General features: G+C 48.6%; 1 protein-coding gene and 1 long non-coding RNA gene across 4 annotated transcripts; one reads left to right on the top strand and one right to left on the bottom strand.

Annotated features, from left to right (window-relative positions):
* Positions 1-20: 20 nt before the first annotated feature.
* LOC101172555 (NLR family CARD domain-containing protein 3) lies at positions 21-11,599 on the bottom strand. 3 transcript variants are annotated; one of them, XM_023961398.2, is made up of 10 exons: positions 10,932-11,599; positions 9,611-9,718; positions 9,332-9,451; positions 8,976-9,169; positions 5,851-7,681; positions 5,127-5,300; positions 4,233-4,406; positions 3,914-4,090; positions 996-1,169; positions 21-678 (listed from the first exon to the last, which is right to left on the bottom strand). In XM_023961398.2, exons 1-10 carry the CDS (start codon positions 11,045-11,047, stop codon positions 663-665), a joined length of 3,084 nt encoding a protein of 1,027 aa, XP_023817166.1. In that variant the 5' UTR covers positions 11,048-11,599; the 3' UTR covers positions 21-662. The 3 variants fall into 3 exon arrangements, with proteins under 3 accessions (XP_023817166.1, XP_078785926.1, XP_078785925.1); XM_078929800.1 differs by lacking the exons at positions 21-678; positions 996-1,169; positions 3,914-4,090; positions 4,233-4,406 and adding an exon at positions 4,655-4,787; XM_078929799.1 differs by lacking the exons at positions 21-678; positions 996-1,169; positions 3,914-4,090; positions 4,233-4,406 and adding an exon at positions 4,799-4,975.
* On the top strand, positions 11,286-11,821 carry LOC144981612 (uncharacterized). The gene is made up of 2 exons (XR_013647216.1): positions 11,286-11,421; positions 11,593-11,821. It is a non-coding gene; the product is annotated as an uncharacterized LOC144981612 (long non-coding RNA).
* The last annotated feature ends 1,698 nt before the right edge of the window (positions 11,822-13,519 follow it).

Genomic DNA, 13,519 nt, shown 5'->3' with positions numbered 1-13,519 from the left:
ATTTGATGGCCACAAAAAAAGAGGATTAAATAAATGACATTTATTCTGAAAATGTCATATTTGTAAGACAGAAATCAAACACATTCTTCATGAGTCACCAAAACAAACGGATGGACCAAAACCCGCTGCTCATCCGTTGGGTTTGAACACTGAACACACGCAGCATCCTGACGTTAAACGCCGGACCGCCTGTCCTGAGCTCGAACACTGACTCCAATAGAACCGTTTTTAAACACACTTAACAGCAAATGATGGGTCATTTCAGTAAATAAAATTTCTTATGTGCATCATGTGATATAAATTACATTCACCTTTTTTAAATGTTAAAACAATCCAGCATTTTCCAAGCAGGTGTATAATGATCCTTTGTACTTGCCATACTACACATGCAAACACACATGTCCAAATACCTGCACTGAAGAAAACTTTATAGAAGAGTATGTTTTAAAATGTGTAATATAACAAAATAAAAGTTAACATTTTCCTTTAACATCAGCTGCCAGAGAGAATTCTGCTTCCTGACATCAGAATCAGACGATGAGCTGCAGTTCTCCATCTGTCCACCATGTGGCGCTCCAGTATCGACAGTCATCCCTTCATTCCTTCCTAACGGTTCATCAGAACATCTCAGCTGCTCCTCCAGGAGGAGGAGGATCAGGCTGTCACCAGGACTCCGTCCTGCAGAGAAGACAAAGGTTTGTCCTCATCCTCTGCTGTTAGTCAGCGATGCAGGAGAAAGACCAGCAGGAGCTTCACGTCTCCTTCAGATGCTGGAGCTTCTCTTCAGGGCTTCACTGAGAAGCTGCAGCTTCACAAACCTCTGCATCATTGATTTCATATTAACTGGCTTCAGAGGACAGAGCAGGTTCAGGTTACGGCTGAAGACCAAAAAGCACGAAACATCTGCGCAGCCGGTTGGTCTGACATCAGTGATGCAGCTGCTCTGAGGAGGAAACCGCCAACAGGAGACGGACCGACTCCAGCGCTCTACTGACCTCAGAGTCTGCAGTTTGAAGTCTGGACTCTCCACCAGATCCTGGAGCTGCTGAACATCCGAATCCTCCAAAAAGTTGTCTCTCAGGTCCAGTTCTGCTAGATGGGACGGGTTGGACCTCAGAGCTGAGACCAGAGCTGCACAGCTGACTGCCGAAAACTCACAGCCCCTCAACCTGAATCCAGAAGAAACAGGAAGTGATGTCGTCAAGTGTTCCAGTATTTCACCATCACCATGTGGTCCTGCTGGAGAATCTCCAGAGCACATGGGTCAAACCCAGGCCTGGGGGCCAAGTTTGGCCTGCAGTGTAATTATAATTGGCCCACAAGATCATATCAAATGGGCATTAAAGCCCGCGGTATACACGGTACCGCTAACACTGCAAATCCCTCAATGCTTTGCTAGTATAACGGCACGCAGTCTAAATCGGCAAGCGCTTCTTTTTTCCGTTGACAGTCACTGATGGCCATGCTCCAATCACATCGGAAAAATTCATTTCAGCCTTCACAAAAATGATCAAAAGAAAGATGGACAACAGGAGCTTTGAAGACAGGTGGAGGTAAATTATCTGTTCACAAACATAAAGATAACATAAGAAGACACTATATGAGAAGGTTAAACATTACATCTCAGTTGCAGTTAATTTTCAATAAATATTGAGTTTGGCCCGTGACTTTACTTCACTGCTTTCTTTTGGCCCCCGGTGAATTGGAGTTTGACACGTTCACGTTTCAGAGCCATGAAACATGAATGCAGGAAAGTGGAGAGGAAGTGGAGAAAAACTAAATTAACTGTACATCCCAACAGTTTTAACGAACAGCAAATAATCTACAACCACGTAAATAAAAAGAAGGTAGAACCCTCCACTTCTCAAACTTAATTATAGAAAACAAAAATGACTCTAAAGTTGTCTTTAAAACAACAGACTCTAACTAAAAGACATTCTCAGAGGTCCTCCATAGCAGCATCGAACATGTGAGAGTTTTGCAGACCACTTCAGGAGTTAAATCAATGCTAGTAGATCTAGTTTTTTAATTCAAAAAGGTATTGATTTGAATGAATCTATATATATATAGCATTGCATTTATCAGAGGAAACACTGGAAAGTTTTGTCCTGGTTGATGCTGTGGCACTTGGTCATGTTTTCTCCCAGTTGAAGCCAACCACCTGCCTTTTAGAGCCAATCCCCACATCTTTGTTGAAAACATGTTAGGACTTCTTTGAGTTTGAGCTTTAAATACAGTAAATGACTCTCTTCAGACGGCAGTGGTGAGGCCTCTAGATCCAAACAACTATAACAATTATTATCCAGTATCCCACGGACCATTTTTAAGTAAAATGATTGAAAAACTCTTTGATTGAAAATCCAATTCCATTCGTTTTTAAATAGAAATAACATCTTTGAAAATATCAGTCCGGTTTTAGAACAAACCACAGCACAGAGACGGCCCTTGTTAAAATAGTAAATGATTTCAGATGTAACCTTTATTGTCAGAAACTCTCAGTCCTGGTATTACTGGATCTGACTGCTGCATTTGACACAGTAGATCACAGTATTTTACTCAACAGGCTGAGAGGTTTGGGCATCTCTGGTACTAAAGTGGTTTTACTCCCATTCCACAGATCGAAGATTTTATGTTAGTATGGATACTTGCTCCTCAAAGGTCTTTGACATCAACTGTGGGGTCCCCCAAGGTTCAATTTTAGGCCCACTTCTTTTTAATCTATATATGCTGCCACTGGGGGACGTCATCAGGAGGCATGGCGTTTGTTTTCACAGCTATGCTGATGACACTTAACTCTACATGGCTGTGTCTCCTGATGATGAAGAGATGCGGGCCTTTTGGTTCTGCCAAAAGTAAGAACTAAAACATACGGTCAGGCCTCATTCAGTTTTTATGGACCTCACCTCTGGAACAGCCTCCCAGCATGCCGCAGGTCTGCAGAGACTGTTCAAGTTTTTAAAGGAAGGCTCAAAACTTACCTTTTTAATCTAGTTTTTAATTGAAATGTAAGAACTTACTTGACATTTTTATGTTATCTTTTTACCAATTTGATTTATGTGTATGTGTATATATTATTTATTTTCACTTACTTATTTTATGTTTTTTTGTATTTTTTATTTAGCTATTTTAATGTATTTATTCACATTTACCATTTTATGTCTATTAAGGTTTATTTATGTCCCTTTTTGTTTTAAAAATATTTTACTTTTTTGTATTTTCTTCCATTTTATTGCAACTCCAGTGTTTTCTTCAGGGGGATCCTCCACATCAGTGAAGACCCTTCTCAGTAAACGAGGTCGCTGCAGTGGGATCTCCCTGGTCTGGCTCTTTGTTTAGATCTGGGGGGTCCTGTGGTAGTGTTTTCTGTGAACTAGAGTGGGGGCTACTGATGTGAACATGTCCCCAAAACACTGTTTCCCCACTTCAGTACAAAGCCAGCTCTCTACATTATATTATTCTTATTATCATGGTGTTTGTGTGTGTGTGTGTTGGGGGGGCGGGGGGGGGGGGGGCATTGTGCGGGTTTCAAACAACGGATTTGTTTGTCTTGTCCTTTCTTTTAAAAAATGTTATGGTTTTTATGTAAAGCACTTTGAGTATCTCGTGTTGTAAAAGTGCTTTAGAAACAAAGTTTTGATTTGATTTGATTTAACACCCCTGCTCCAGAGTCTGAACTTCCACGAGGCACATCAGCACAAATGACAGTCAGAACATGTTTTAATAATAATTATAATAATAATGGATTAGATTTATGTGCTTTTCCAGATGCTCAAAGTCTTTCCAATGTGTCCATCATTGATTCATACTGGGGCAGACTGACAGAGTTGTGGCTGCTGGTACCCACCTCTGACCGTCACCGGGACATTCATGTAGAAGATGCAGAACCTACATCAGGAACAAACAGACAACTGACCTCAGAACCTGCAGCTGGCAGAGGGGGTCCTTCAGGAAACCACACAGATGAACCAGTCCAGAATCCTGCAGGTTTTTGTTAATGCTCAGGTCCAGTTCGGTCAGATGGGACGGGTTCTTCTGTAGAGCTGTTCCCAGAGCGATAAAACCGACATCCGACAAGGAGCTGCGCTCCAGCCTGACCACAGAACAACACTCTAGTTAGAAGAAGTTTCTGGAGCCACTCGGTCAAATCCAGAACCTCTGAGCATTCAGACCAGAATGTTCTGAGGTGGTCTTCAGACACGTTTGATCATCACAACCCCAGCTCAAATACAGACCTCAGAGTCTGCAGTCTGCAGTCAAGACTCTCCACCAAACCACTCAAGAGAATCAGTCCTGAATCCCGCAGGTCGCAGTTTCTCAGGTCCAGCTCGATCAGATGGGACGGGTTGGACTTCAGAGCCGAGATCAGAGCAGCGCAGCTGTTCTCCAGCAGACTGCAGCGCTCCAACCTGATGGAAGCAGAGAGAGAGAAGGTCTGTGAAGGAACAGGTGAGTTCAGGTGATCACCAGCAGCTCGGCATCTGCAGGATAGCATTTAAACGCCAGACCCGGACGGCAGAGTTCTGATGGTTCTGCTGTCACTTCTGACTGTGGGTGGAGCTCTTCTGCTGCAGAAGAAGACTTCATTAGTTCAGCTGACTCCAGCATGGACCTCTGCCAAAGCTCCAGACTGAAGGCAGACGTCCTCTGAGAGGTTCTCAGGACATTTCCATCAAAGCTCTTTGGAGATCCGGGTCCATCGGAACCAGGCGAGGAGCTCCATGTAGCTGATCACAGGTTTCAAGACTCCAACATTCCTTTGTGTGATATTTTCTGGTCCTCAAGAATACCTGGGTAATGACAGGTCAAGAGCTGAGGAGTCACAACCTGGTTGGTGACTGAAAGGTGTCTGACCTGAGAAACCGCTGAAGATAGTCAGAAGTTCTGGAAGGACAGCAAACAGGAAGTTCTCCAGACAGGAGTTTTGTCAGAAGGCTGACGTCTTCAGAGCGGTGGGACAACAGCAGAACAATCCCACCTTGATGGTTTCAAAGATTGTGTTAATGAGTGCAGAAGAAATAAAAGGTCAGCAGGGTAAGACCACGCCCCGACGAACAAGGAGTGTGGAGAAAAGCTAGAGAAAGAGGTCCTCTGAGAGACGAACCGACCAGCCGCCTCACTCTTCTGACCTCAGAATCTGTAGTCTGCAGTTTGGACTTTGCAGTCCGGCACACAGGAGCTCCACTGCTGAATGCTTCAGCTGGTTCTTGCTCAGGTCCAGCTCGGTCAGGTGGGACGGGTTGGACTTCAGGGCTGAAGCCACGACTCCACAGTCCGTCTCTGAGAGTCCACAGTTGGTGAGTCTGTGAAGACAAAGACAGGAACAGGTGATCTCCAGAGCTTCTGTGAGATGAAACAGCAAAACTGTTTGAAATGTCATTCTCTGTGGCTTTAACATTTTTCAGGTTCCTTCAACTCCTCCCATTCTTCTTCCATCTGCTTCCTCCAATCTCAGTGCTGCAGTTCTGTTTCTCCAACAGCAGATGTTCCAGAGTTTGCTTCATTCAGGGAGTTTTCTCTCAGTTCACAGACTATACTCCATGTAACCTGTGGGTCGCTTCTAGAGGCTGCTGTTATACAGACAAACCCTGATGCCACGTTCACACCGCCCATGGGATGCACCTTCACGCAGGACTGTGGCGACCCGGCACTAGTGCATGATGTACCTACAGTTGGAAGAGGCTCGGTGTGAAATGTCGTAGCGACGTAAATCTGGTGAATCTGCTCCAGACTTTTTCTTTCAAAGCTCTATTCCAGTTCAAGGCCACACACTAAAGTCTTTTACCGACGTGATAAAGCTTTGTGTCTTTGATTTAACAGGTTTGTTTCCACACAAAGGACTTCTGGACTCACCTGAACTTCCTGCAGTTCCTCACAGCTGGGATCAGCCTCCGCCGAGCCTCGTTTGTCATGTTGTACTCGTCCAGGTCCAGCTGATCCAGAACCTCCTCTGACATCTGCAGCATGTAGGCCAGAGCAGAGCAGTGGATCTCTGAGAGTCTCTTCTCTGCTCTGTTCTCTGACTTCAGGAACTCCTGAACGTCTTTATGGACTGAGAGGTCCTTCATCTCCATCAGACAGTGGAAGATGTTGATTCTTCTGTCAGGAGAGATTTGATCTCCACTCATCATCTGCCATGGCAGAGAGTAGTCTTCTGGTGTCTCCTCGTCCTTCTGTACCATCTTGAGGTTGTTGGTGACTCTCTGGATGGTTTCTGGACTCTGGTCCGTCTGACCCAGCAGACCCCCTAAGAGCCTCTGGTTGGACTCCACAGAGAGGCCATGAAGGAATCGAACACAAAGGTCCAGATGTCCAGTTTTGCTCTGCAGGGATTTCTCCATGACTCTACTCAGAAACTCATCCAGAGATGAGATGTTTCTTTGATCCTTCAGGAAGTCCTTCATAACTTTGGTGTTCCTGTTGGAGTAACAGTGGAACATGTAGACTGCAGCCAGAAACTCCTGAACGCTCAGATGAACAAAGCTGTAGACCGCTTTCTGGAAGATTCCACACTCTCTTCTGAAGATCTCAGTACAAACTCCAGAGTACACCGAGGCCTCGGTGACGTCCAGACCACACTGCTGCAGGTCTTCTTGGTAGAACATGATGTTTCCTTTCTCCAGATTTTCAAATGCCAGCCCCCCCAGCTTCAGAAGAACTTCCCTGTCCGCCTCTGCCAGCTCTTGTGGACTTGTCTGATGTTCCTGCTGGTACTTGTTCTTCTTCCTCTTTGTCTGGACCATCAGGAAGTGGGAGTACATGTCAGTCAGGGTGGTGGGCAGCTCCGTTCCCTGCTCTGTGGACACCATGTTCTCCAGAACCACAGCAGTGATCCAGCAGAAGACTGGAACCTCACACATGATGTGAAGGCTCCTGGAGGTCTTGATGTGGGAGATGATTCTGCTGGACTGCTCTTCATCTGGGAACCTCCTCCTGAAGTACTCCTCCTTCTGAGCATCATTGAAGCCTCGTACTTCTGTCAGTCTGTCCACACATGAAGCAGGGATCTGATTGGCTGCTGCAGGTCTGGACGTGATCCAGACCAGAGCTGAGGGCAGCAGACGTCCCTGGATGAGGTTTATCAGCAGCACGTTGACTGAGGACGTCTGTGTGACATCAGACACCGCCGGACTGTTGCTGAAGTCCAGAGAAAGTCTGCTTTCATCCAGACCGTCACAGATGAAGAGAAGTTTGCAGACAGACAGCTGCTCTGCTGGGATCTTCTGGAACGTTGGATGGAACAGCTGGATCAGAGAGAGAAGACTGTGCTGCTGGTCTCTGATCAAGTTCAGCTCCCTGAAGGAAAGAGGAACCACAGCACTGATGTCTTGGTTCTCCGAGCCCTCTGCCCAGTCCAGAGTGAACTTCTGCACCGAGAAGCTTTTTCCAGCTCCAGCAACGCCACTGGTCAGAACCACTCTGATGGATCCATGCTGGTCAGGTAAGGGTTTCAGGATGTCCTGGTTCCTGATTGGAGCATCATGACGCCTGTTGGTCTTGGAGGAGGTCTCCAGCTGCCTCACCTCATGTTGGGTCTGGACCTCTTCTCTCAGTCCCTCTGTGATGTAGAGCTCAGTGTAGATCCGGTTCAGGGGCATTTCTTTTCCTGATTCTTCAGTTGCATGTTCACATCTCCTCCTCAAACTGATCTGATGTTCATCTAATGGCTCCTTCAGTCCAACATCTGAAGAAGAAAGACAGCAGAGAAAAAAATGTCATGAGTCTCCAACAAAACAGAAGTTTAGTTTTCATAACTGAGTCCATCAGCAGATCTTCAGTCTCATTTTGGACTTTGGATGTTGTGGTGTTTGCAGTGAGGCATGCTGGGTAATTCTCTGTTGGGTTGTTCTTTGCTTAAACCACCAGTCCGTCATGCTAGCTATCGTTAAATGCTAACCTTTTGGTGCCACGCTTGTTGAAAACAACTACAGTCTGGAGAAACGCGGTCACTTCAGTCCATGTCAGAGAAGTCTGTTAGTGTTTTGCTCGTCTGTCATGTTTCCACTTGCTGTGTGATGAGGAATAACATCCATGGAGACGGAACTTCCCTTGTATGGTTTCAGGTTTACAGAATTAGGAGTTTGGTTTTTAAAGTATCCTTGTTTGAGCGAGGACCCTGAGGCTACAGCAGACTTGGTTCTGAGTTCTGCTCCTCTGGACCTGGACTGGTGGGGGTCGTTTTTCACGTCATAGGTCCAGTTTCAGACTCACCTTCAGGGGTCATAACCGATGTTCTAGAGTAATTGTTCCTTCCTGTCCTCTCAGAACCATTTACTTTATCAGAGAAGTGGACTGAGTCAGTGTGACATCATCATAAACGGTTTACTTCCAGCTCCAACCAAATGAGGTCGATTTGGTCGCCATTTTTTTTACGATACTTTTGCCGCCATGTTGGAGCCAGACGCTGTCAGTGAGCAGTGATTAGTCCAAGTCGGTCTGAGTCATCGTTTCTATGGCAACCACTCTCACCAATCAGGAGTGAGCTTGTTGGAAAGCCACACCTCTAATACTTCAAAGCGGACTACACAAAGTCTGTCAATCAAATGTTTTGAACGTTGGAGGTGGGGCCAGCAGGCTCCACCTACTTTTATTGAGGCATCTGATTGGTCAGTTTATAACTTGAGCTACAGAAAACACATCCTGAAAAAAAGAACATGCTAAAAATATCGGATGAAGAATGGTTCTTGAGTGAAGAACAGCTGTTTATGTCCTCTAAAGAAGTCACTTCCTGTTTGGAATGCCAGGGGGAGGGGTCACTAAGTCCAGTTCTCTTATACTACAGTCCAGTTGTTCCAGTTTCTTTTAGAAAGACTTTTCCTCTTCAGGAACTCACAGGTTCACCATCATAGAGAAGAATTGATCTAGAACCCGGATTCTGAAATCCCTAAAGGTTCTGGTGGTTTTAGCGTTTTTGAATTCTTTAAGGGATGAAGGAAACGTTTTCCAGAGATGCTCCTCTAAAGTCTGATCAAACTCACCCGGTGTGGACCTTGAACTACAATCAGGACAGGACCGGTGTCCTGATGCAGCAGACTGGTCCCAGTGAGAGGTGATGCACCTTCTACAGAACCAATGTCCACAGCTGGTGGAGACCGGATCCTTCAGGACGTCCTGACATAAAACGCAGCCGGACTGCGGCTCCTCTTCACTAACAGATCTCCTCTTCCTCTCTCTGTGGACACCAAGAGAAGACTGAGGCAAAGACAGTAGATAAAGATCATGAAGACTTCCCTAAAGACACAGAACCCCGGAATGGACCTACTGATGATCACTCACTACTCATGAGAACTGTGTTCTGCCTGAGCTCGGACCAGTTCAGAGAACTGGTTCTTACCTGGACTTTAAGGGTCCAGGTCCATGTTTGAAGTTAATGACGTATTCTCTGGATTTGTCGCTCTTCAAGGACTCACAGATGAATGCTGCTGGGCGGTCCTCCAGTGTGAGGGGCGGAGCTCTGCAGACACATTTACAACCTTTACTCAACAGAAGAAACTTATCCAACCAAGGGGGGGGGGCATATTCAACCAATGGAGGGGGGCCTTCAAAGACCACCACTGAGTCTTGAAACCAAAAACATGAAAAGTCAACTTAGATGGAAGAGTCTGAGGTTTACTTTGAGTCTGCAGATCCACATCCAGAACTGAAGTTTTCAGGTTGACCTTTGGATCTGTCGCTCTTCATGGATCCACAGCTGGACGATGCAGACGGGAGCGTCTGACCTCTGCAGACACAAACATCAGAGAGGAGGTGAGGTCTGATTCCTCTCAGCTTCCATGGTCGTCCTCTGAACGTCCCCCGTCTCCTCACACCAATCCATTCCTGGAAACTCTTCATGGATTTTCATCAGGACTCCAGGGGAGAACAGAGACCAAACTGGGCTTTCAGTGTGACGGGGAGAGAAATCAAAGATCATCAGAGATGAGATCAGAGATTTCTGTTCAAATGATTCTAATGAAGGGCCTGAAACATCAACGTTCGCTGACATCCTGCACTCAGGAACTCGTTACAAGTCTCTAAATGACATGAGTCAGGCCACGCCCCCAGCTCCATCAGAAACCGCTCTTGTTGGTCAGGTGGGTCTTTTTGTCGTCTTTTGATCAACTTTCTTAACAAAGAGGAGGAAAGACACACGGCATCTAAACACCACACAGAAAAGTTAAAAAAAAGGACCAGAGGACAAAATCAATCAATAAAAAGGATTACAGATCATATTCTGATCAATGACAACCCCAAAAAAGTAAAGTAAAAATGTCCCCAATTATTTAGTTTTATTGTCCAGATATGTGCAGGGGGCGGGGCTCCTGGGCTGTGTAGTTCATTGGCTGAGGGGTCTCTCTGCTGCACTGGCGGCCGTTACCGTGACAACGTGTCCTAACACGCATCAAGCAGTCTGCTTTTTGGGAAAAAGTGATGTAAAGCTAAAAAAGAACAAGAATAATTGATGGAATTGACATGTTTTTAGTAAGTGGGCGTGGTTTAGGCGGGAAAATGTCCTTCCAGGTGTCCATCATCAGAAGCAACCGTCCTCTGCTTCAGCGTCCTCCGTTCATTTCTGTGATGGACGCCTCGTCAGGCATCATCCCTTACCTGAACCCACCTTGAAGCAGGTTTCTGACGCTAATCTTTCTCATCGATGACATCCGGCTGGTTTTAGTCAACAAACACAATCAAAGCTGTTTGTGCCTCAAATGATCAACTGGATTAGAACTGCTATCATTTAGAGGAGAACATTTGAGCTAAAAGGACAAAGAAAAACACATTTGTGAGGAACGTCTGAAGCTGGTCTGAAGCCTGATTGGTCCGTTAGGTCTGAGGAGACCAAAGGAACCACATGAGGAGAACCTGAGGGTTCCTGTCTGCATTCCAAGAGAAGACGTCTGCGCAGCCGCCAGGCTGAGAGCGCAGCTTCTGCTGAAAGTGAAACCCCAACTTACTGTGAGTCCCAGGATCCAGGATCAGGCCTACAGGGTTCAGGCCCTCCTTCAGATGGCTGCACCTCCTTCAGCCCACGGCTGTGTGCCTCCTCTTCCTCTGAGCAACTCATCTTCATCGGTCAGTGTGGAAGCACAAAAACAAAAAGACATCTGACACTCCACAGCAGAACAACACACAACTGCAACACGTCTGCAAACTCTGCTTTCACTTTCTAAGCTCCGCCCCCTTAGAACACGTGACAGGATGTGGTCATGCATGAGCCTCTGAACTTCAAATACGGGCAGAAATGTCCAGATGAAGCCTCCTCAGCGTGGAAGGAGAACTCTGCTCCACGGGAGCCTCCTCTTCCTCACATCTTCTCCTCCATGAATGCAGTCAAAGTTCTGCAAAAAGCTGCAGATCTTCCAGAAGGAGCTGCAGTGTATAGAGGGCTGTGGCTCCCCCTGCTGGAGGATCCAGAGGTGACAGGAGGGACATGAGGAGCAGGAGGTGATGTTCAGGAGGTTTCTTCTGCTCTCCTCCTTCTTTTCTAGAACATTTCACTGCAGATGAAGGAATTTTAAAGACTTGTTTTCTTTTTCCTCAACGGTGAAAACGAGTTTTAGCGGAAGCGGACAGAAACAAAGTTTCAAATGTTCCTATCGTTGTGGTTTCTTTTAGACTCATCAACCGTGTGTGTGAAGATCCGTGTTCGGCCATCGAGGTCTGGAAACCGGATCTTCCTGAGCTGCAGCCGTTTCAGCTCTGGCGCTCCAAGTGGCGCTCTGCGGTCGTGGCTCTTTTGTCACTTCTGTCATGTTCTAACGTCCACCTTCACGATCTCCTGGTCGCTTCTGTCGTCAGGCAGACACCCACACCTTCAGGACTCCTTCTGGGACCAGGAGGACAATATTTTAGGGCCAAACGGGACCTGAAGATGCTGAGAAGGATCCTGAGGCCCCGCCTCTGCCCGTCCATTCGTCTCCTCCCGTAGGAACTCTGGGAAAAGCAGCAGTGAGAGAAAGTTCATGTCCCACCAGGAGGGGGTCCAGGGGAAGACCCGGGACATGCTGGAGCCGTTCAGGTGTCCTCGCCATCTTCTGAGCGTCCTCAGCAGACGTGCAGGAGCTGGGGGCGCTCCTGCACGTCTGCCCCCACATCCACACAGAGCTGCAGCTCAGCTTTCACAGCCGAGGGGAGGGGGAGGGGGGCACGGCGGGACGCGTCCAGGAAAACCTTCATAACGGTTACCTGATCTCCAGACATCAGAGTCAGAGGAGCGGCTACTGCTGGGAAACAATGCAGAACCTCCTGGAGGACAATCGGACCGTCTGTGATCCGAGCTGCAGGAGCCTCAGAGCTGCTGGGAGGAGCTGAGATCCAAACCCAAGACCCGCCTGGACCTCCGGAACATCCGATCCCACCGCTAACGCGTGACGGCGACAGATGTGGTCCAAAGTCCTGGTTCTGAAGCGCCGGAGTCCTGCATGTTCCTCTGAGCTCCAGCATGAGACCAGCTGTGAACCGACCCGGATCCACCTGCTGCCAAAGACGGAAAAAAGGTGAGGTGGGCGGAGCAGGAACAGCAAACATCACCTGAGGAGCCGCAGAGGAGCAGAAGAGGAGCAGCAGAGGAGCGGCGGAGGAGCGGCAGAGGAGCGGAGGAGGAGCGGCAGAGGAGCAGAAGAGGAGCCGCAGAGGAGCAGCAGAGGAGCAGCAGAGGAGCGGCGGAGAAGCAGAAGAGCAGCGGCGGAGGAGCAGCGGCAGAGGAGCGGCAGAGGAGCAGAAGAAGAGCGGCGGAGGAGCGGCGGAGGAGCAGCAGAGGAGCGGCGGAGGAGCGGCAGAGGAGCGGCAGAGGAGCGGAAGAGGAGCAGCAGAGGACCAGCAGAGGAGACGCAGAGGAGCAGAAGATGAGCCGCAGAGGAGCGGCAGAGGAGCAGCAGAGGGGCGGCGGAGGAGCAGAAGAGGAGCGGCAGAGGAGCGGCGGAGGAGGAGCAGCAGAGGAGCAGCAGAGGAGCGGAGGAGGAGCAGCAGAGGAGCGGCGGAGGAGCGGCGGAAGAAGAGCGGCAGAGGAGCAGCAGAGGAGCGGCAGAGGAGCGGCGGAGGAGGAGCAGCAGAGGAGCAGCAGAGGAGCGGAGGAGGAGCAGCAGAGGAGCAGCAGAGGAGACGCAGAGGAGCAGAAGATGAGCCGCAGAGGAGCGGCAGAGGAGCAGCAGAGGAGCGGCGGAGGAGCAGAAGAGGAGCGGCAGAGGAGCGGCGGAGGAGGAGCAGCAGAGGAGCAGCAGAGGAGCGGAGGAGGAGCAGCAGAGGAGCGGCGGAGGAGCGGCGGAAGAAGAGCGGCAGAGGAGCAGCAGAGGAGCGGCGGAGGAGCGGCGGAGGAGCAGCAGAGGAGCGGCGGAAGAGCAGCGGAGGAGGAGCGGCAGAGGAGCCGCAGAGGAGCCGCAGAAGAGCGGTGGAAGAGCAGCAGAGGAGCAGCAGAGGAGCAGCAGAGGAGCAGAAGAGGAGCGGCGGAGGAGCAGCAGAGGAGCGGCAGAGGAGCGGCGGAGGAGCAGAAGAGGAGCGGCGGAAGAGCAGCGGAGGAGGAGCGGCAGAGGAGCCGCAGAGGAGC

This window comes from Oryzias latipes, chromosome 13 (genome assembly GCF_053564925.1).
Source record: "Oryzias latipes strain Hd-rR chromosome 13, Olatipes_Hd-rR_3.1".
NCBI classification, from domain to species: domain Eukaryota; kingdom Metazoa; phylum Chordata; class Actinopteri; order Beloniformes; family Adrianichthyidae; genus Oryzias; species Oryzias latipes.
The sequence above is the reverse complement of the archived record's forward strand: the minus strand, read 5'-3'. Positions and strand labels throughout refer to the sequence as shown.

Excerpts from the sequence above, each read along its gene's own strand:
- LOC101172555 (XM_023961398.2), bottom strand. The coding sequence starts at position 11,047 with ATGAAGATGAGTTGCTCAGAGGAAGAGGAGGCACACAGCCGTGGGCTG. Across the intron at positions 9,719-10,931 it reads CCTGGATCCTGGGACTCACA|AGGTCAGACGCTCCCGTCTG; the intron begins GTAAGTTGGGGT and ends TTGTGTCTGCAG. Across the intron at positions 5,301-5,850 it reads AGGAACTGCAGGAAGTTCAG|ACTCACCAACTGTGGACTCT; the intron begins GTGAGTCCAGAA and ends TTGTCTTCACAG.